Source organism: Metopolophium dirhodum, chromosome 9, assembly GCF_019925205.1.
Source record: "Metopolophium dirhodum isolate CAU chromosome 9, ASM1992520v1, whole genome shotgun sequence".
In the NCBI taxonomy this organism is placed as follows: Eukaryota; Metazoa; Arthropoda; class Insecta; order Hemiptera; family Aphididae; genus Metopolophium; species Metopolophium dirhodum.
Window position 1 is genome coordinate 26,392,955 of NC_083568.1, and position 21,913 is coordinate 26,414,867.

Here is a 21,913-nt window from a genome sequence, read left to right on the forward strand (position 1 = left end):
AATGGCTACAATAATTGACGTAGAACGTAAAAAAAAAAACAATAAAATTGTAATAAATTCAAGCATACCAAAGTACACAGAAAATATAACCAAGCAATAGCTGATATGTAACACAAAAAATAAACGAGAAACAAAATAGGTTTTTGTTTTTTTTTTAAAAAACAACAAATTTACAAAAAAAAAAATCAACACACGCTATACAAATATACATACACGCGCGCACGCGCGCACGTGGTTGCGTGGTTGTGTATGGTAAACGGTTTTCCGAATAAAAAACAAACTATCAAACGATAATAAATTAATACAAAGAACGATAATAAATCAATAAAAGAACAATAATAAATCAATAAAAGAACAGAGACTAACAGTACATTTTATGACGAAAATGAATTTTCATTCAGCACCACAAATACAACGTTGTACACAATGGTAATATTATGTACACATATAATTGTCTAAACAGACATTTTACAGTCGCAGGAATTGCGACGACCGACAGCGGAAAGTCTTTAGGAGGAAGTCGGTCCCCCAACCAGTAGGGTATTATAGCGATCGTATGCCTCGACGCAAAGTAGTGCAAAGGTCGAGGTCAATCGATTCCTACGGCCACGGCGGCAGTGTCTCGCGGGCCGACACAGGCCGCTATACTTGATACTACATACAATACTTACATACATCAAACATACATAATAATATTATACTATACTCTAAGGGGAATATTTTATACATAATAATAAAATATACAACGTTATCTTAAACGTTATTTATATATATATATATTTATATATTATAATACAATGCTATAGTATACAGTTGTACACGTCTTGTCGGAATTGTATTTGACAAAAAATGTTGATGTCAAATCCAAACCAGATTGTGTGGTGGGTGTGTGGGAGGGGGTGGGATAGTATATATTCGAGATAATATTATATGAGTCCTCCAAATGGGTATGCGTGGAGGGTCGTAAAACAAGTAAAACGATAATAATAAATAAATAAATAAACAAATACTGTTGGCGCGCCGCTTATATATATAAATATAAACACATATATATAATATATTATATATATTACATTGTCGTCCCCGTCGCTCCGGTCAGTGGTTTTGCCGACTCAACGTTTGGTGTCGGCGGGCCTGTCGTCCGAAGAAGTCGACGCGGATGTGGTGACTGGAGTTGTCCATTGCCACCGACAGCCGTACGGCTTTGCTTGGCTGAAACAACAAACGGTTAAACTCAGTAAATATTTGAGACGGAGTTCAAAAAAAAAAAATTTAATAAAACGCCCGAAATATCGCACGCGATGGACATCGATAGAAATAACATAGGTACCTACGATATATTATAATGGACCGTGCAACCGTTACAGGATGTTTTTTTTGTGGGGTGGGGGGGGGGGGGGGGTAAAGAGGCAGACACAACGACAGACACCTAGGTACCTACTATCATAATATATGGTTTTTACAATAACGGTCGTCTTCACCGTAATTTTAATTTTTTTTTTAGTGGGGAGAAGTAATAATACGATATCGGTTTTCACTCGACACGTTGTATTCAACCAAAATTAAATTTTTGCACTGTTTTTTTTTTATTTTTCCAAACGTTGGTACATAAAAATATGTAAAACTGTATGTTCTACTTTATTTTATTTTTTTTATTGATGCATAAACAACGAATATTGACCAATTATTATAACACATAATTTTGAACCAGTGTATAATATACAACCAACAATTTGATTAACTTTCAAATGAGATTATTAATCCATAAAAAATATGAAACTCAAACCAAGGGTTGTCATACCGGATAAGATACCATAAAATAAATTAGAAATATAAATGTCTTATAATTTTACAAAAACACCCTGGATTCATCACATCAACGTAATTTACATTATGGATTTGTCGTACGACTGGAGTATAAACAGGTAGTTATATCGAGTAGTGGTTATATGCAGTGTATATAAATTATTATAATATTATTTCAACAATATCCGTCAATAAACTCATCGTCGAACGGTGTATAGTTGTTTTAAATAAATAAATACAGTCCATAATAATTACGACATTAATAACACTATGAAACAACAATACTAAGATATTTATGCGCTAATAACGGTTTACTGCAGTGTACTGCGTGCTACGACCATTTTACTTATATTATTATATCGTATGGCTAGGTATAGGTATTGCGTACGAACTCGTAAATAAAAATCATCGTCCGTGACACTAAAATAGTTATATTAAATTTTTTACTATTAATAAAAACAAAATCTATGGCAGTGATATTTTATTCAGCATATTTCAACACTGCAGGTGTCTTCGTCGAAAGATAAACTAGAAAATGATTAAAAGTTACAATATTTTTAACGGTAATTAATAATTGGTTAGCAAAATTTTTCGTTCATAATTTGTAACAACACCGCAATGGAATAGTAATTAACAGTAATTATATAACGCACTTTTACATACCTTCATTGTAATATAATAATATATAGGTCATGCAATTTTGTAACGTTCTACAGAATTTTAATACTTACCTACATAATACTTAATTTAGTTATATTTACAACAACATTTATTTCGATTATCTGATGACAATCCATATAAAAATATACGTTAAGAATTGCAACTTTCTAGTAAGAAAAAATTATGGAATTTTCAAAATGATTTAGGTATTACATAAAATAAAATATTTTATTCTTCATATTATAGAAACAATAAAAGTGAATTCAGAGTTACATTTTATACAAAATAATTCGTTTAATATATCATAATTTTACTTGTGTATTTAAACTTTCTTCAATTACTTTTCCGCAGTAAAATTTAAATACAAAAATTAATTTTTCTCTTAGGTAAAGGTTAATAAGATAGCAGGTAATATTTAGAATAAATTAAAAAATTGTATTAGTCACGCTCTGCCCATCGTACGTTTTTTGAGGATTATAATATATATATATATTTAATTCCACTTGTTAAAATTTATATTTTGAAAGTTTGTAGTAAGTTTTTAACAAAGTTATTATAATTCAATAATATAGTTTTAGTAACTCGATAAAGTAAAATGATTGTAATTAAAAATGTCAACTCAAGATGCAATTTTTCAGACGTCCGGACATTCGTTAAAAATGCATAATATCATCTATAGACTAAAAAAAAAACTCTTACGGCATGTCATTTATTTATTTTCTCGGGATTTTTACGTTTGACTGAAAATGTAATGTTTAGGATATTTTTTTTCATAATTTTCTAACAGCGATCCAATAGCGAATGAATTTGACAAGACAAGTATAGTAATTGCAATGAAGTTAACGTCATGCTTTTTGCTTAAAAAAAAAAAGAGGATCAAACATAATGAATAAATAAACGGAATGCAAACACTCAATATTGTCAATATACTAAACTATTCTATATTATTTGGTCCGTGCTACATTATATAAACTACTGTAATCACTTTCGTCCATGTGTACACCTATATCGCTATATAAAAGGACATTTACGTTTTCATTGGGCGTAAATTTAGTTTTAAGTTATTTACATCTACGCAAATATACGTATAAATATTAAAATGCATTCCGTATTAATATCTATATTATGGTTTGTTGTTATTATAACATCGTCTCTCGTCTACAATAATAATATACTAATTTATTAAGAGCTAATTTTGATCTTCCAGATGAATTATTACCATAAAAGTATGTAATAGCGAAATCATAATTATGATTTACTCTTATGCATAATATAATATGGTACTTTCTAAGAATTAGGTTAGTGGAATTTCAATTTTAGTTAATATTATAATATAATATAGGTATGTTATACGTGCTTTTAATGAATTCAAAACGTAATTGATATAAACAGTTCATAATACAGTTAATGAAGCGTGTAACAAAATATACAATTTAAAATACAAATTATAATCGACAACCTACTTCCTACTTTATGATTTAAGTTGTTCAAAATACAATTTTCGAATTAATGATGATTTAATTACTTTGATAACTGACGAGCAGACAAATTTTTACAAACACACCCACAGCGAATAATCATCGCAAATATAATAACCAATATATTTCACCTTTAAAATTTTAATACAATCTATTTAAAAATTATATGAACAAAATTATTGAATTTTTTTTACGATATTGTTCTCTTTAGTTGTATTTTGGGATATTATTTTTATATCCAAGGCAAAAATTGCAATTTTATTGTGCGATATCAATTATCTTATAAGGTTACAATTTATCAAGGTTTTCGCTGATCTAAAATTGTCTCGTTGGTTTTTAAACATATTTTGTAATATAACTTTTTTTTTGTACTGATGAAAATATAATAATTATTATAATTTACAAGTTTTTTTTTTCATTCCGATGTCACTTATTTATCAAATATTATATTAATCTAACATATGGTAGGTAGTAAAAATAAACTAATACTGTTATCCAACTTAGAAACCAATTTGTATACTGGTATACGTACTGCACATTTATAATGTACCTACAACCTAGGACTGGAACCGAACCAAAAAGAACCGGATCTGAAATTTTAAGCCCTTAAAATAACGAGAGCAGATATCTTATTGAAATATTTTCTAAAAACTAAAACCAAAACTGGGACCTATATTTTTAGATGAAAATATAATATCTAATTTTTTTTACCCTCGTCATAATTTTTTCGGATAAATGCGTATAATATTATATTCCCCGGAGAGCTTTGATAAACTAGCATTGTATTTGTTTAGAACGGTTTATTTCTAAGGAAATCTTAAAATTTAAATGGCCATTTGTACTTACATTATATTATTTTGATATAGGTATATGTAATGAATGTTATTAATTAATTTATTTATAAAAATTAAACCGAATCTAGTTTTTTTTGTATACAAATATTAAAACCATTTAATACCGGTTTTTACCAGAACCCTGACCTTAACTATTAGTTTATATGTTTTTAAATATAAACCGGAACTATGACCTTTTAATGAAATAATTGAGTAGGTACCGGAACCAGACCGGAACTGAAAAAACAAAAGGTACCAGTCCCTGTCTGAAACTCATACAGCACACTATCACTGCAAAATAACTGAAAAAAATACACAAATACACTTTGTTGTGTTGTACGTTCGTGATGAGTTTCATATCGGTATACGACAATATGTGTACTGATTTTACGAATACAGACTTCATACTATTGCAATAATAATATTGTATAATAAAGTAAGTCAGTGGTGGTCAAAAGAGGGGGGAATTATGAGGGAGAGAAATCCCATGACCTTTTTTTTAAATCTTTATAATGGCTTAGAGGTTGGTATAAAACAGTAACCATAAATTATATTTTTAATGATCAAATTGTTTATGTTAAAAAACAGCCACATGACAAAATCATTTGACCGCCCTGCTCATAGTTCAAGAAAATTCACCACTATCATAAAGTATTATAACTTGTAGGTTCACCACATCCAAAGTGTATCGAAAATAATACTATATAGTTGAGGGGCAACTTAATGCACCTCTGGTAATAGGCAATAGACATTAAAACATTTTTTTTTAATGTATAAACGTGATTGGGTAGATGGATAATATATCATATTGAATCACATGAGTAACGAGGTATAAAATAATATGTGCGTGGTTAATACTTAATACTAGTTTAATACCAGGCGTCCCACAGAAAAACAAAACCCACGGCGTATTATAAGAGTTGATGAATTAAATTTAATCGATCTACCACTCGTCAATCAATTATAGAAATACGATGATACTCTAACGAGTTATACGTCTCTGGTAATGTGTTGGGCAGTATTAGGATATACATTAGCTGCGAAGTCCATTTCAAAAAATGATTGTTTCATTAATTATATTTTTAAATCTTGATTTGAATGATTTTGATGGATCTTGTATAGTAGGTATGCTGCTCCAGGGATACCACAACAGCAGTTAGATCAACCGCAGTATAGGTTTAGTTTTTCTAAATTTCACGGTTTTTTTCCATTTTTTCACCATATTATACTCGAGTTATAATATAAGCGTGAGTTATATTGCGAATATAATTTTATTTCGAATTTATGCTTTTAACCATTTACCTATCAACTTTTAAATAGTTAGTTAAAATGTCAATTAGTTATACATTACTATAATAAAAAGTAGCATTTAAGATGATAGTAACTATATATTATACAGTTTATAAATATACCTAGCTTAAATAATATAAAGTATTAAATGTTAATTGTTAACTGTTCAAGGTTAAATTTGAATGATAGTTTTTTTAATTTGTCATTCATTATCTAATTTGTTGAGAATTTTAATAAAACATATTGGTATTACACTATCTACATATTATTATACACCTTTCTTTCATTTTCGATTTTCCATACTTTACTTTTTTTCAGTCCTTTCAACATTTATTAAATTAATCTCTTTCTGAACTTTCCACAACAACCCAACGAATTGTGATATTCCCCAATTTTCACTTCAGCGACCCAAAGTTGTCACATACATGTAGATGTAGTCCATTTTTATCTCTTCAAACAGGCGCTCGAGAATTGAGCCACAAACATTTTACATTTAAAACAAGTTGATTCGATGCCTCTATTTTGAACGATTTTTTATTATTTAATTTGGCAAGCATTTTTATTAAAATTAGAAGCGTATTGGAACATTAAAAGCCAGGAACCAACTTTACTTCGAATGAATTTTATTCTTAATAATATTAAAAAATACGAAGAAGGAAGACAGCCAATTTTGAATTTATGATATCTAGGTATATCAGATCATTTAAAAGAATAATTGTATTTTATGTAGGTAATAATTGAAAAAAAATTAATAATTAATTGACTCGTTCTATGTAGGTGCCTAGTTTTATATTTTATATGTATTCAAAAATAATGTTAATTTATATAGGTATGACTGTAACAAATTAATAAATATTATATATTCGTTTATTTTTGTGTTAAACATTTGTGGCCCAATTGCCACATTACCCACATTTGTGGGTAATAAAAAGTAAATATATATTGTATACGAAGCAGGTTAATAAAATATGGCCCAATTAACGATCGCCACTTCAAACATCCCCTTCAATATATTTTATCCTTTGAGTAACAATATATTATCGTTCCTATTTTATATTTCTTCAACCATACAGGCTTCAATATTTGATTTGTGTACATTTATATTTTTCTAGATAATTCCATTATCGCCCTACCTAAATACCTAATTGCCGAGACTAATTGTTTTACAAAGTCTAAATAAAAAAAACATGTTACATGACGTATCTTGATGAATAAACCATATTCGTACGAGATAAGGTAAATTGATAAAATTAAAATAACTATCTACCCATTTAAGTTCATAAAATGTTGACTATAGTTTTATTTTATTTTAGAGGTGTTCTATAGTAAAAATATTGTCGATGTGTATATATTTTCTAAAACTAATATGAAACAAAAGCAATATTTTTCTTAATAAAAAGATGGGAATATTATTTTTTAAAAAATGTGATTTTATAGGAATTGTGCCTAACTAACTTAGATAATCATAATTATTCAGGAGTTAACAACTTAAAGGTAAATTGAACCTAATGGGAAAACAAATGAGTTAATTTAAAAAATATATATCCTGCGGTAATACAATATCATCAGTCCAAGAAAACTAAATAATTTTATCAAATACTGTAGTTACTCCATATTAAATTTGATTTGGATTGTAATTTTGTTTGTTAATTTTTTTACTTTTACAAAAATACAAACCAACAAGATTTTTAAACTTTTCATAAGCTATTTTCTAAAAAAAAATACGAATTGTATGTAGTACCTACGTCAATGAAGTGTTCTCAGTTCAACAAATGCTAATCCAATAATACCTCCGTACTTATATTTTTTATCAGCATATTAAAGAAAACAAATCATAGATATTTATACAAAAAGAATTATTTAGCTTCCAATACTACTCTTATCCATCTCAACATTTTGACATATTTAAATGTAATATCGGCGTAAATAAAAATGTCAGATCTTCATGATATACACTTTAAGTAAATATACAAAAAGATAAAAGAAAAAGTGAAAATATATCTTTTTATTATTATGTACATTACTACATTATATTTACTCTAGAAGAATAATCAAACAAAACAATATCATTAACCATTATCCTAAGTTGATATGGATGGTAACATCCTGCATTACACGTAAAATAAGATAAGGAAAAGTAGGTAGGTATTATAAAATATATTAATGTTTGTTTTAGGGGATCTAAAATAAAGATGTTTTTATGAAAAGTAGAATAAAAGAATTTTTGGGTAAGAAATTACTTTAGAGGGGAACACAATTTAATCGATAACAGTATAGGTACATTAAGTCTGGATGAATAATGGGTCTGGCAGGAAGATAAAAAATAAAATCAATTTAGAGTTCAACATTTTTAATGCGTGAATCATGCAATTACTATACTTAAAAACATATATTCTCGTTTAATGTTATCAACAGAATGCTTATAATTATAATATACCTTATTGTAAATTTAAAATGCAAGTACCTACCTACTTATAAAAATGAAGTTTATTATAACTCGCATCTATGGGTAGCTAATAATATTATTTTTCAACAATTTATTAAATACCAATGGTTAAAAATAGGTTAGGTTATAATACTAGACTATAATACTCTTATACTTTTATTTTGAACGGTTTGATTTTGATATAAAAACAAAAAAATTTCAAACAAAACATAATAAAGTATTGTATATATATATATATATATTATGTGTATATTAGTAATTAATTATCATAATAATATATTGTAACATCAATTTAACATTATATATTTCAACCTTATTGTTTTTTGGGCTTGTCCCGTATTTATGAATAAAATAAAAATACAATAACATAATATATTAATTGTATTGTTTAGTCTTGAAGATTTTAAGCAACGTGCTCAAACTTTCCTTAACACATGCTAAGCTTGCCTGAGAAGCAACATAAAGTTAAATAATAATAGTAACTTTGAAATTTAAATGTATTCCATAAACTAACACAAAAAAAAAAATACAAAAACTAAGCAAGTTCAAGATATTTAAAATAGAAAACAAGCTTAATTTGTTTACTAAAACAATTTTTGGATATCTTAATAAGAACGTGAAAAATATTGAATTTATATTTAATTATCATGTATATCGTGATCAATAGTTAATTTAAATAATATAAACACTTCATTAAAATATTTAATTAATGAGAATTTATGCAATTTTTTTATAACCTAGTCAAAGGATTAGTTCTTCTATTTTCTATATTGTATTATATATTTAACTATTATAAATATAATATTATTATATATTATAATTTTGTATTAGCAAATTTTAAATTTTAAAGAATAGAAATAAAAACTATATTAAAAACTAATAAAATACGATCTAATAAAAATTAAAAACATGCATCAAATTTAAATTGATTACCTTTTTATCTATGTGTTTACACTTGCGGTAAATCTGTGATGAAGTGTTTTGCATTAAATAAACTTGAAGAGTAAAAATAGCAAAATGTCCACATTAAATTAATAACATAAATTACTAAAAATAAATGGAATTTAATTAAAACAACAATAATTAAAAAAAAAATTAACGTAGGAATGTAATTTTAGAGTGTATTACTTTTAGCAAATAACTAGGTAGGTTTATCATCTGATAACAATTATATAATATATTTAATATATATTCATATATATAGGAGAAGAAATCGATTCTCATTTGGAAAAGTGTATAGAAAAATTAATACTTACAGATAAGTAACTTATGTTTTTATTTTTCAATCCTTGCAATAAAACAATATAATATGACAAACGTTGAATATATTTAAAAATATAAGTTAAGACGTAAAATATTTGAGAAAAAAAATGATTGATAAAGTTTACATCTTTATATTATTGTTTTTACTAATATGCAATAATATGACAGCCATTTTCTTCTCATTCGTTACTCTAATTCTATAATCCCTTTTCTCTGCGTTTGTGAACTCCACACACATATTCTATCGACTATTCTACATAGCTAGGTAAGTATTTTTTTTTACCAGTTCTATATAATATTATACAGAGGTATTTTTGACTAGAGATCAGTTTTTAATAAATGCATTTCATTTACACAAAACATTTAAAATATTTTCATTAAGTAAGTAAGTAAAAGAATTATTCTGAAACAAGGATTTTATGAAATTAAGTTTAAAATATTACCTGTTTAAATATATGGCATGTAACTTATTCATTATAAGACTTAATAGCCTATGCTAAAAATGTTATGCTGTGTGAAATTAAAAACAAAAATTATATTAGTTATTATCCAAAAATTATGGTTGGTAGGTACTTATATCGTTAAAGGTTCACATATTTTACTATACCGTAATTTTATAGCATAGTCTTAGGTCATTGAATGCGGTGGTATATAAAATATGTTCCAAGTATAATATTAGGTAATCATATTTCAATGATTTAGATATCTTAGCGACTTAAAATAATGTCTAAAGAAATCTGTCCTATTATCGTCTGTACAACGGAATCAAGCCGTGTATAGAAATGTAAAATGTGGCTAGAGAGCTTAAAAACGATTGTAGTAGATAACAACTAAGCATAGCATCTTATATCTATTGTATTTATTGGAATCGTTTTTTCATTATAATAACTTAGTAATTTCCATACAATTTTATGAAGCAAATACAATTAAATATAATATATTATAATAGATCTATATTTTTTGTTACAAAATTTGTTTAAAACGCTTAGCCCAACATATTGTATTATATTCGTTGTTTATGTTTTATTCCAGACATATTCAAGTATATTTCATTTTGCTTTAAATAATAATCAAAAAATAAAAATAAAATTACCCTTTGATAAAAATAAAGTAAAAAATGTATTTCAGTAGGTTAGTGTGTACCAGGTACATTGTACCTATTAATAAAAAAAACATCTATAGATATATAAAATAGGTATAGGTACTCCATTAGAAACCAAAGAGCTTTTAAGATTTAATTTCTATAACAGTAGATAATAATATACAGGTTAAAATTATATTATTATTTATAAATATATTTTTTTTTATTTGTTTAATTATTTACGAATTATTAGTATAAATGAATGTTTTTGAACTGAACGAAAAAAACGAACAAATAAATGGAACCAACGGTCATTTGATAGAAAATATGACATTTAAAACCAATCAAATCTGAAATTTGTCCGTAACATAGTACCTATACATATTCACATTATTAAAAAGAACCAACGGAATATATGGGCAAAGAATTTGAATTTAAAATGAATAATATAAATTATTTCGAATTTCAAATTGAAAAAGTTTTGTTGGATATCCTGTTAATAAAATTTGATAAATTCAGAAAATTACAAGACACAAATTAAACATATTACATTTTAACATAATATTGATATAGATTCTGTAGTATTATAAACTATAAAACTTGTTTTGATAAATAAATTATTTATTTAAATTCAAAATTGTTATGCTTTTGAACACAAATAGTTTTGCAGCAGATATCTGTGTAGAAGAAAATTTAAAATAAATAACGAATATAGCATTAGGTCAACATTTCACAATATGGTGCTTAACACATGAAATAGGTATATTACAATTAAATACAAAAAGTTGTTTTTATCTTCTAAATCCGTGAAATTAAATATAGATGAAACTTGACGAATTTACATAAACAACGTCATATTTAGAAAACTAGGCGTTGTCTTCAATTCCAATTGTTTATAAATCATTCTAATTTGTAGGGTGTTTATTTTTAAATACATTTTACAGTTGAAGTATCAAGTAAGTTATATATCCATTGTAAAATGAGTTTATTAAACTTTTGGTTTGTCGTTGATTTTAAAAATGAATAATTATAGTAAGTATAGCATATAGAATAATAATCTTTTTTCATAGTTAAATAGTTAAGTTTAAATACTCGTAACGTATTTTTATTTACTCAATTATTGTTCAATTGGTCACAGTATCCGATATCGTTTAATCATAAGACAAATAATAACTAACTAGGTATAATAAATCTACAAAATAACATAAAATTAGTATTCGGTAATTGTTTCTATCAAATAATAATTATTGTAAAATTCTATTATCTAAAAAAAATATTACTATAAAATACTTTAAGCTCATAAGTTAAATTAATTTGAAATTAAAACACTATACCTTATATATTTCACTCGAATAGATAATAGTTTGGACTGATAATATATTTATTATACATTTTACAAAATTACAAAATTACCCATTTTTCAGTTTTAAACACACGATTTCAGCGACCTTAAACATACATTTTTTCGCTGGAATGCATCCATACTATTGTAAAACACGACAAAACAGTATTAAATAAGAATGAATAAAAGAACAAGTTTACGATTATACCTGGAAAATGTTTGTTGACAAAATTGTTTTTATAAACGCTGCAGTCGTACTATAAAATACCGTTTTTATTGTTGAAATTTGGCTAACGGGACTAGGTATTCACGGGATTACGGTTTGTTACGACCTACACGTTCATCCTGATACTATGGTACCACGATAAATGCAGTACCATAATATATTGTTGTTATTATTAATGCGTGTTGTGATAGTTACCTGCCGAACAATGGGTGCCAAAGAGACGAACTGAACAGGTCATGCCCTGCAGCCAGATGAAGGGCACCTTCGATGTTCAAAAGTCTCGGTTTCGCGTTCGGGTCGATCAAATGCTCTTTGACTTTGATTTTGGGCCTGTACACCGGCTGAGCGGCGTCACCGCTGGTAGGAGTCGTTGGCAATGGCGTTTTCGGTTTATTGGTCGTAGTTGAACATTGATAGTCTATGCCGATGTCGCTAACGGTTCCACCACTAACACTGCTGTTGACGTCACTGTTACTGCCAGCAACGCCATTGCTACTGCTGTTGACGCCACTGTTATTACCAGCAACGCCATTGCTACTGCCGGCAACGCCACTGCTACAGCCGATGACGCCACTGCTACAGCCGGTGATGCCAATGCTACAGCCGACGACGCCACTACTGCAGCCGACGACACCACTGCTACAGCTGGTGACACCAATGCAACAGCCGTTGACGCCATTGCCACCCTCCGTCATCGACATCTGCTGCTGTAGCTGTTGCCCCTGACCGGATTGGTAGTTGTATTGAGCGCGGTTGCGAGGCGATACGGATGTATTTCGCGGCGGAATTGGCGACGGAGATTGGCCGTTGTACGCGCAACCGATTTCCGATGGAAAACAACAAGTTGGCATCACGCCTGGCGCAGCGTACGGGGCACATGTTTTCGGATTGCCGCCAATGCAACTGGCAGCAGGAGTCGCGGTGAACGGATTGCAGTCGCCGGGAGACACGGTGAACGGATTGCATCCGTTAGGGGATGATGCGGTGAACGGACTATAATTGCCCGATTTGGGGCAGCAGCTACCCCCGTAGCACGATGACGGTGACCCGTTGCAGCACAGCTCTTGACAAGCCCGTCGTTTCGACTGACGGTGCAGGACCGGTTGCTGTAGCTGTGGTTGTATTAACTGCTGTGGACGCGACGGCAACAGCTGTGGCATTTGCTGTGGATGTGACGGCAACAGTTGTGGCATTTGCTGTGGATGTGACGGCAACCGCAGTTGTGGCGTCGTGTTGTGGCGCTTGGGCAAAAGTCGCGGCACCTGCTGCTGCATGTGTGGTGGTGGCAACAGTTGTGATTGTTGGTGTTTCTGAGGCTGTTGCGGTGATAATATTGGAGGTTGTACAGCTGTTGGTGGTGGTAACATTTGTGACTGTGATGGTGGTAATAACAGTGGATGCGACTGCTGTGGCGCTGGTAATATCTGTGGCGGTGGCGGTGGCGGCGGCGGCGGCGGCGGCGGTGGAAGTGGCGACACCGACGCACAATAATCGTCAGATTTGCTGTAACCGGGCGTGGAATTGTATGGTGGTTCGATATTGCCGTCGAAATAAATGTCGTTCCATTGGCTTTTATCTTGAGGGTAGCTAAACGATTGTTGAGCGGTTGTCGAGTTGGGTAGTAGGATGCTCAACATGGTTGATATCAGGTCGGTGTCGACGCCGGCCATGTCTTTCGACAGGTACGACAACCACAGCATTTGATCAATGTTCGACGGTTGGTTGCTGTCCGACTTGCGGTCGTCCACGTAGCCCGGCTGCTGCTGCAATATGGACCGGAGATGCGACAGCGAGACAGCAAACAGGTCATGGTCCGGGAGCGGTGGTGGCATCATCGCCGGCGTTCGTAAGAGTTTCGGGATTTCAGTGGCCGGGCTGGCCACCAGGGCGGCCAGTCTGGCCCTGGGCACGAGCAACGGGTCGGGCACGCACAGTCCGGGGTCTGAAAGCACTTCCTTCAGCTCGGACAGCGGATCCCATTCGCGTTTCACCTGCTCGCCGGCCAACGGCAGTTTCGCAGGCAGCTTGTCTACGCGTTTTCTCTTAAGTGGCGGCTCCTGTAATCGTATTTCCAAGGCAGATCGCTTACTTACGGTTTCCAAATTCAACGGTTCGTTTTGTTGCTGCTGCTGCGACGTAATGGTCACCTCGCCCAACTTGCGCTGCACCGGCGGCGTATTGGGTGATAACAGCGGCGGCGTCGTCCCGGAAACGGCCCCGTTGATCGCGACGTTCTCGACCTTGATCTGGTGGATTGTCGTACCTTCGGGTAACTTGATATCCGCGGTCGCGTCGATGGTTGGACACGGAATCTTCATGTCGCTCATCAATGCCGGGTCCCGTTCGATCATCTCGAGCGCTCGGTCGATTCTGGCCCTGGTCTGTACTTCGTCGTCGTCCTCCTCGCTAGATATGGTGTCAACAAAGTCGATAGAGTTGTCGTTGAGGTCGACAAGTATCGGCTGGTCGGATTTTGGACTTTCTTTGATTCGATCGTCCGGTCGTGTTTTCTGCTCAACCGACTCGTCGCTGGCGTTTTGTGACTCGCCGACGTCTACGCAGACGGACGAACGCGATTGAACTGCCGCCAATACCTTAGACCTGGGACTAGAACTCCACACACCGTTGGTCTTGGTCAGTTTGATACCCGGATCGTAATCCTCGCAGTATACTTTCAGTATTTGCGTCTCTTGCTTTTTAGCCCACAGAAATATTGCACCACTCCCCCGTTTCGGCCGTTTTTTATGTTTTTTCCCGATACGATAGCCCCCGTGGTGGTGTTTCTTATGTTTCTTTTTAGACTTACGTGGTCTGCTCACTTCATCTTCCTCTTCCTCCTCTACCTCCTCCTCCTGGTCGACCTCCTCACTGCCACGGACCCGCGCCTCCTCCTCGTCGGCCTCGGACTCCGAAGACAATACAATCACGTTGTCGCATTCCAGGACCGCAGTGCCGCGATCGCCGATCACGTTCGCGTCCTCAGTGGCGTTGTCCACGTTGTCAGTGTCCACAGTCTTGTCCGGCGAAGCTTTCATATTTTTTCAGTCGTCTGTTCCACCATATCAATATAAACGTGCGACACTTTCCCAGACGTACGCATCATGCGGCAACGAGCCGCACATTAAACAGCATAAATGCGAGTCGGCCTAAAGCAAAGCTTCGTGTTTACGAACCGTGCAATATATTGATAAATAAATTGTATACAGTACCCCGCGCCCCACGAAAAAAATATTATTGTATATATGAGGTTTATCCAACCCAAAATTTCCCAAAACATTTGTCGAAATTCTCGAGTTCCGCGATCGACGAACACGCGCACGAAACAGCTGTGCAGCTACTAAACCGGTAAGAGTCACTGGCCGGCGGCGGCGACGGCGACGGCGGCTACGGCGGCGATGACGGCGATGACGGCGGCAACGGCGGTGGCGGCATCACGCGTAAAATTCCGTCGGTTTAACCGGGCTCGGCTGCGGTCGTCGGCGGTCGTGTGACCGTTCACAGCTATTGGTCGGCCGAGTTTTCACGTTATAGGCGTTACCTCGGCGGCTCAGCAGACAGATCCCAAAATATTACGTCGTCGTATATAAAGTGATGCGAATTTTCATCGCCAAACGGGCACGGCAAATCAACTACCCCCCCCCCCCCCCCCCGGCACCGCCGACGTATCGATCAGTTTTCCTACGATTTGAGATTTCGCGTAATTGTCGGACAGTTAACATATTAATGATATGCTTACCGCATCATTATGGCGTTGGGCATTAACCATTAAAATGTACCCATATAATGTAAAAATACATTCACAGGGTTTTGATATTATTATAATATTATTGTACAGATCGCAAGTGCATTATGACAATAATGCAATTACGTACGTGTATTCCGTGAAGCGTATTGTATGCCTTCGATAGACACGCGACCCGCACTACGATGCAATAAAGATCAACTCGACAGACGGACGGGCGCGAGCTTTATTGAATCGGATGTACAATATGAGTGTAATGTATATTACATAATATTATATAGTAATCCGGTGCCAATTGTTTTGGTTTTTTTTATTTATCTTATTCCTTTAGAAGTTGGTTTCGTGTATTACGTGTATGCGGCTAACATTGATTTGTTTGCATAATATAATATAAATCATTTCTGACGAGCGACGAATCAAATTTAAATAACTAAAATTATACTTAACATTTTTCCACGCATTCTTTTCCAGAATCATTTATAACTATTTAATTTCAAAATGATGCAGAGACCTAATAATTTAAACTAAACTAGTCACTGGTGTTCCGTCAATGGATGGTAATCACCGCAAACGAGAAGTGTTGTCAATTTTTAACATTTCATTTCGATAAAGTATATTGCCTAGATTATTGCATAATTGACATAATACATTACGCGGTACATCATTTTTAAGATTGTACATTTTTTTCTTTTAAAAAAACATGTATACTTGGTGCTTCTTCTACACTCCGCTGAAACAGTTGAACACGTTCTCATGCTATATATAGTAAGGATACATACACACATTCGACAATTAAATACCTATGGGAAATTATTATTTTTAAAGCATTAACCGTGTTTGTTACATACCTACTGGACAGTGGACCTTCTATTATATATATAACATATTGCAGTAATAACAGTAGCTATACATTTTTAATTACGTTACTATACTAAGACGTTATTTATATATTATTTTGGTGAGACTATTAGCTGTATATGTTGTTCCACAATTAAATTGTATTTTTAACCAGTAAAACTGTAGAATTAAAACACTTCTGCATTTAAACGCTACCATAACAATTTCGGATGAGTGAAACATTAGAAATGTAAGTATTAAAATAAAATATTTCTATTTTCGAAAAGTTCAACACATTAAATTAAAATATTATAAGAAAATATAAGAATTGTGAATCGTTTGGTACTCGAGTGAAATGTGATTATCATCGCCTGTGGTTAAACTCTAATTCATTGGTAAATGAGGAATTAAGAAGCCACTCAAGATCTCATTTCAATCGAAAAGCGATTCACAGCATACCTAATGGCTAATTCTAAACACACTTGCACTAAATTATTAAAACATTAGATTAATCCCTGTTTAAAGTGTATCTGACTTTAATAATAACATTTTAGATCTGTTTGTTTTTTCATACTAGACAAGATAATTAGGTATATAGTTGAATTATTTTTCTATCAACTATTTGGTTTATAGGTAAATCTAGTTATTTTAATTATGATTAATATTATTAGATATTACTTATTACTTATTATTATATTTTTATTCATTCATGGAATTACAGCGATAACTTGACCCGTCGGTACAAATAATGTGAACCCATGGTAGTAGCGTAGTTCATCGCATTTACTATTTACCTATTTAAATAAAAGAACAAGTTATAACTTAAATATATTTAACAACACTGCGGGACGCAGGTTAATTTTTATATTTAAATAATACACCTAATATGTCTGGTTCGTAATAAGCAGAAATAAAATTTTAAAATAATTTTGCAAGATATGTATGTAGGTACTACATATTATAGATTTTAATAGTGGATATATAAAGTCATAAACAAATAGTCTGTCGACTGTGTAACGTGTAGTCGAAATTATTTTTCACAGTCTTGTTTTTATACAGCTGTGAGCTGTGTAACCAATTAATTAAGTATATTCTATTATTAATTTTATTATTATGACATTTAGTACAGTGTTTCTCATTACAAAGAAAAAAACTGAAAATTATTTACTATTGATCCCCAAAAACACCAACTAAATTCTTTTTTAAACTAGAAAAGTTATTAAAGTGGAAAATTGAAGAATTTTTGTTTTGACTGTTTTAAAAGATGGCGACAGAAAAAAACCCACATGCACATCATTGTAAAACCAATACATCCATCGCTCCACTCAGAATCTAAAATTATGTATTTCATAAATGTCGGTACCTAATCTAATAAATAATTTAATTTAATATGATCAGTTTATTTTTTCTATAACACCTGCAAGAAAATCATTTATATCGGCCTCCGGAACATGTCCGAAATAAACACAGAATACACTCTTAAGCATGCACAGTGGTTAAGGTGGGCTATTGACTACTATGTAAACTTTTTTATTATAAATTTACACGACTGTTAAAGTTATATTTGACGTTAATACGTATAATGATAAAACAAATATACCAAATTATTAACCGTAAAGCCTGGTTCACAGCTGTCGCGGTCGTGTCGTGTGGTTTTACCATGTTCTGATTCGCAGTTGTCATGTTATCATTCACAAAATCACAAGACACGATCTTCCTCGGGGAAGTTTCTAGAGTTAAACCGATCTCAACTTTTAGACTCAGCACGATAGACGACGTAACTCTGAACTCGACTTAAGGCTTGATTTTGAAACACATACCAATTATGAATTATAAAATACATACTTTATTTGTCTTGTCTCCTTAGTAGGTATGGGAGTGTGACTTCAACTGACTAGTGACTGCCATTACAGTTTTTATCATAATACGTAACTATAAACCTATAAATAGTATTAAACAGTAGTTTTTGTGTTATATATGTATATTATAGACTGCACTCCCGACAGTTGTGGAAATAAAGAATTACGTGAACACATAGACTTATTATCTTTTACTATTGACTTTTCTGCCGACGTCTGCATACACTTATGAATAAAACCACTATCATATGTCTAAGAATCATATCTACCTATCTTTTAGATTCTGAGTGGAACGATGAATGTATTGATTTTACAATGATGTGTGTTTTTTTTTATTTTTTTTCATCAACTTTTAGGACAGTAAAAATGCTTGGATTTTCTTCAACAGTAACTTTTCTGATAGGAAAATGAATCTAGTTGGTACTTTGGGGGGTCAAAAGTTCTCAGTAGTTTTCGAAAGCGACGTGAAAAACAAAAGAAAAATTAAGGAAAAAACTGGAATTTTTACGCTAAATCTGTTTTCGATAAAATCGATTTTGGTTTTTGGTGTAACTCTAAAACAAATGACCGTAGGGACATGACATTTTGACTGAATGTTTATAATTGCATTTTCTATACACCATAACATTTTCCAAATATTTTGACTTATTTTGAGATGTTTACGGACATTGTCAATTTCCATTTTTTTTAGTTTTTTTTTCTATAAATATCAATAAAATTTTATCTGTTGGGTAAAAAATCTTGAAAAATTAAAAGAAGGCTCCTAGGTTATTGTTTCAAAGGCAGATGAAAAAATTTAAAAATCCTTAGTCACAGTTTTTATTTATAAGCATTTAAAGTTCAAATATTGACAAAATACGGAAAAATCACGAAAATTAGCCAATTATTTTGAGTTGAGAATTCATAAAAATGTTTATTTTTAAATCTAAGATTTGAAAATATAATACAAGATTATCCATAAGTTTGTCTACCTTTATCAAAAAAAAAATGTCTACAAGAAAGTCAAATTAAAATTTTATGAGCATTTGAAATTCATATTTTTACAACATTTGATATTCACTCGATTTCTCGTGTAACGATTTTCTTATTTTGTTGTAATTAAAAAACGTAATACTGTAGATACTTGAAAATTTTGCTGAATGTTTATATTAGCATTTTCTATACACAATAAAATTTTGAAAATATTTTGACTCTTTTTGAGCTGTTTACGGACATTTTCAGTTTCCATTTTTTTTAGTTTTTTTTTCTATAAATATCATTATATTTTTATTTGTTAAGTAGAAAAGCTTGAAAATTTAATGCAAGGCTCCTGATATATTGTTACAATAGCAGTTGAAAAATATTAAAAATACATAGGCACAATTTTTTTTTATAAGTATTTAAAGTTCAAATTTTGACAACATTTATCAAATTTATAATTTATTAATTATTTTGTGGTTAAAAATTTATAAAAATATGTTTAACTTTTATAATTAAGGATTGAAAATTGAAAACAAGGTTCCACGTAAATAGATTATATATAAATTACTTTATTCACAATAATATCATCAAATATACTTGGTAATATCATAGGCTGACTGACCGTTTTCGCTCAGAATCGTTTTTCTTATACAATGATATTATATCATTGAATTCAAATTTAACACCATCCATTACAGTGACCCACTTGTAACCTACTGTACAGCAGAGCGACATCCACTTATCCACCTTTTTTTATTTGAAAATAACTATTAGTTTATGTAATTACTATACAAGGCTGTGTTTATATACATATTATGTTAAATAGATTTGATATCCCTTGTCACACGTACTTAAAAAATATTAAATTATTTTTCTAAACTATGATTTGTAGCTTCTTTATCATAAAATAATTTTATATACACAAAAAATTAAACAAAATAGTTAATTTTTCCAAATGTTAAGTTAATGCATTATTTGAACAATTTTATCGGTACAACCGTTATTTTGCGAAAATACCAATGTTTAATTCGGAGCATATATGATATATATAAATGATTAATTTAGTATGTTTTTATAGTAATGATTGAATCGATTAATTTGTAATGAGAAATCAAACAACAATGGTAATAATTTAAAATTAATGATACTGTAATTAAATAAAATTGTTAATGTATACATTAATTAATATAATTACAGTTTTAAAGTAATTCATAAGCAATAATATTGGTATAAAATATTAAAAACTATGCCAGCTACCATAATGATATAATAATAAATTATTATTAATATATTATTCAAACTATAATAAATTACTCATCGAAATACATTGGGACCTTATACAGAAGTGGCTTTAATCACAATTTTGTTTTTCGTAAATTATTACAAACTTAGGTATAATATTACAATATCTATATATTGTTCTATATAATTTAAGATTTTAAATTTTAAATAACTCAACCAGTCAAACGAAATCACTTTCTTTTTATTTAACTTTTATTTACTTGACACAATAATTTGTCTTACCAATATCATGTTTCATAAATATTTTATGTTTTTGATAAGAATTAACTTCTGTTAAGTTACTGTATCCATGTGTAAAAAAAAAAATTTGTATAAAAATAATTGATTAGATACTTCTTGGTTTAAAATTATTGTAAACTTATGAACCACACAATTAATTAAACAAAACCATATTGAAGAAAATTATTATTTAATTTCTGTAGAATTAAGCTGGACAGTTGTATAATAATTAATGATTAGGTACAAAGTTACAAACGGAAATTAAAAAATAAAAATAGCTCAATACCTCTTTGCTACTTTCCATAAATAATAAAAATATTAAGTTTTTGAACAAAAAAATCAATGAATCAATGAAGAATTTAAACTCATATATTATAAGGAGGTAAATTGCACCACCATTTAAACTACGGTTTACTGTGAACACTATTGTACTACAATATTTGTTGTAACTAATTATTATTATATAAGTTGAATATTTTGTCATTTGTGCAATTTTTCGTTTTTAATCGTAACACAAATTAAATTGAACTATTTTAGTTCCTATAGTGAATGGGCCACCGTGTTTTTCT

At 30.9% G+C, this 21,913-nt stretch overlaps 1 protein-coding gene across 1 annotated transcript; it reads right to left on the reverse strand.

The window, feature by feature from the left end:
• Window positions 1–767: 767 nt before the first annotated feature.
• Window positions 768–15,813, reverse strand: LOC132951886 (bromodomain-containing protein 4-like). The gene is made up of 2 exons (XM_061023923.1): window positions 12,621–15,813; window positions 768–1,212 (listed from the first exon to the last, which is right to left on the reverse strand). The coding sequence occupies exons 1-2, from the start codon at window positions 15,458–15,460 to the stop codon at window positions 1,113–1,115; spliced, it is 2,940 nt and encodes a 979-aa protein (XP_060879906.1). The 5' UTR covers window positions 15,461–15,813; the 3' UTR covers window positions 768–1,112.
• Between the last annotated feature and the right edge of the window lie 6,100 nt (window positions 15,814–21,913).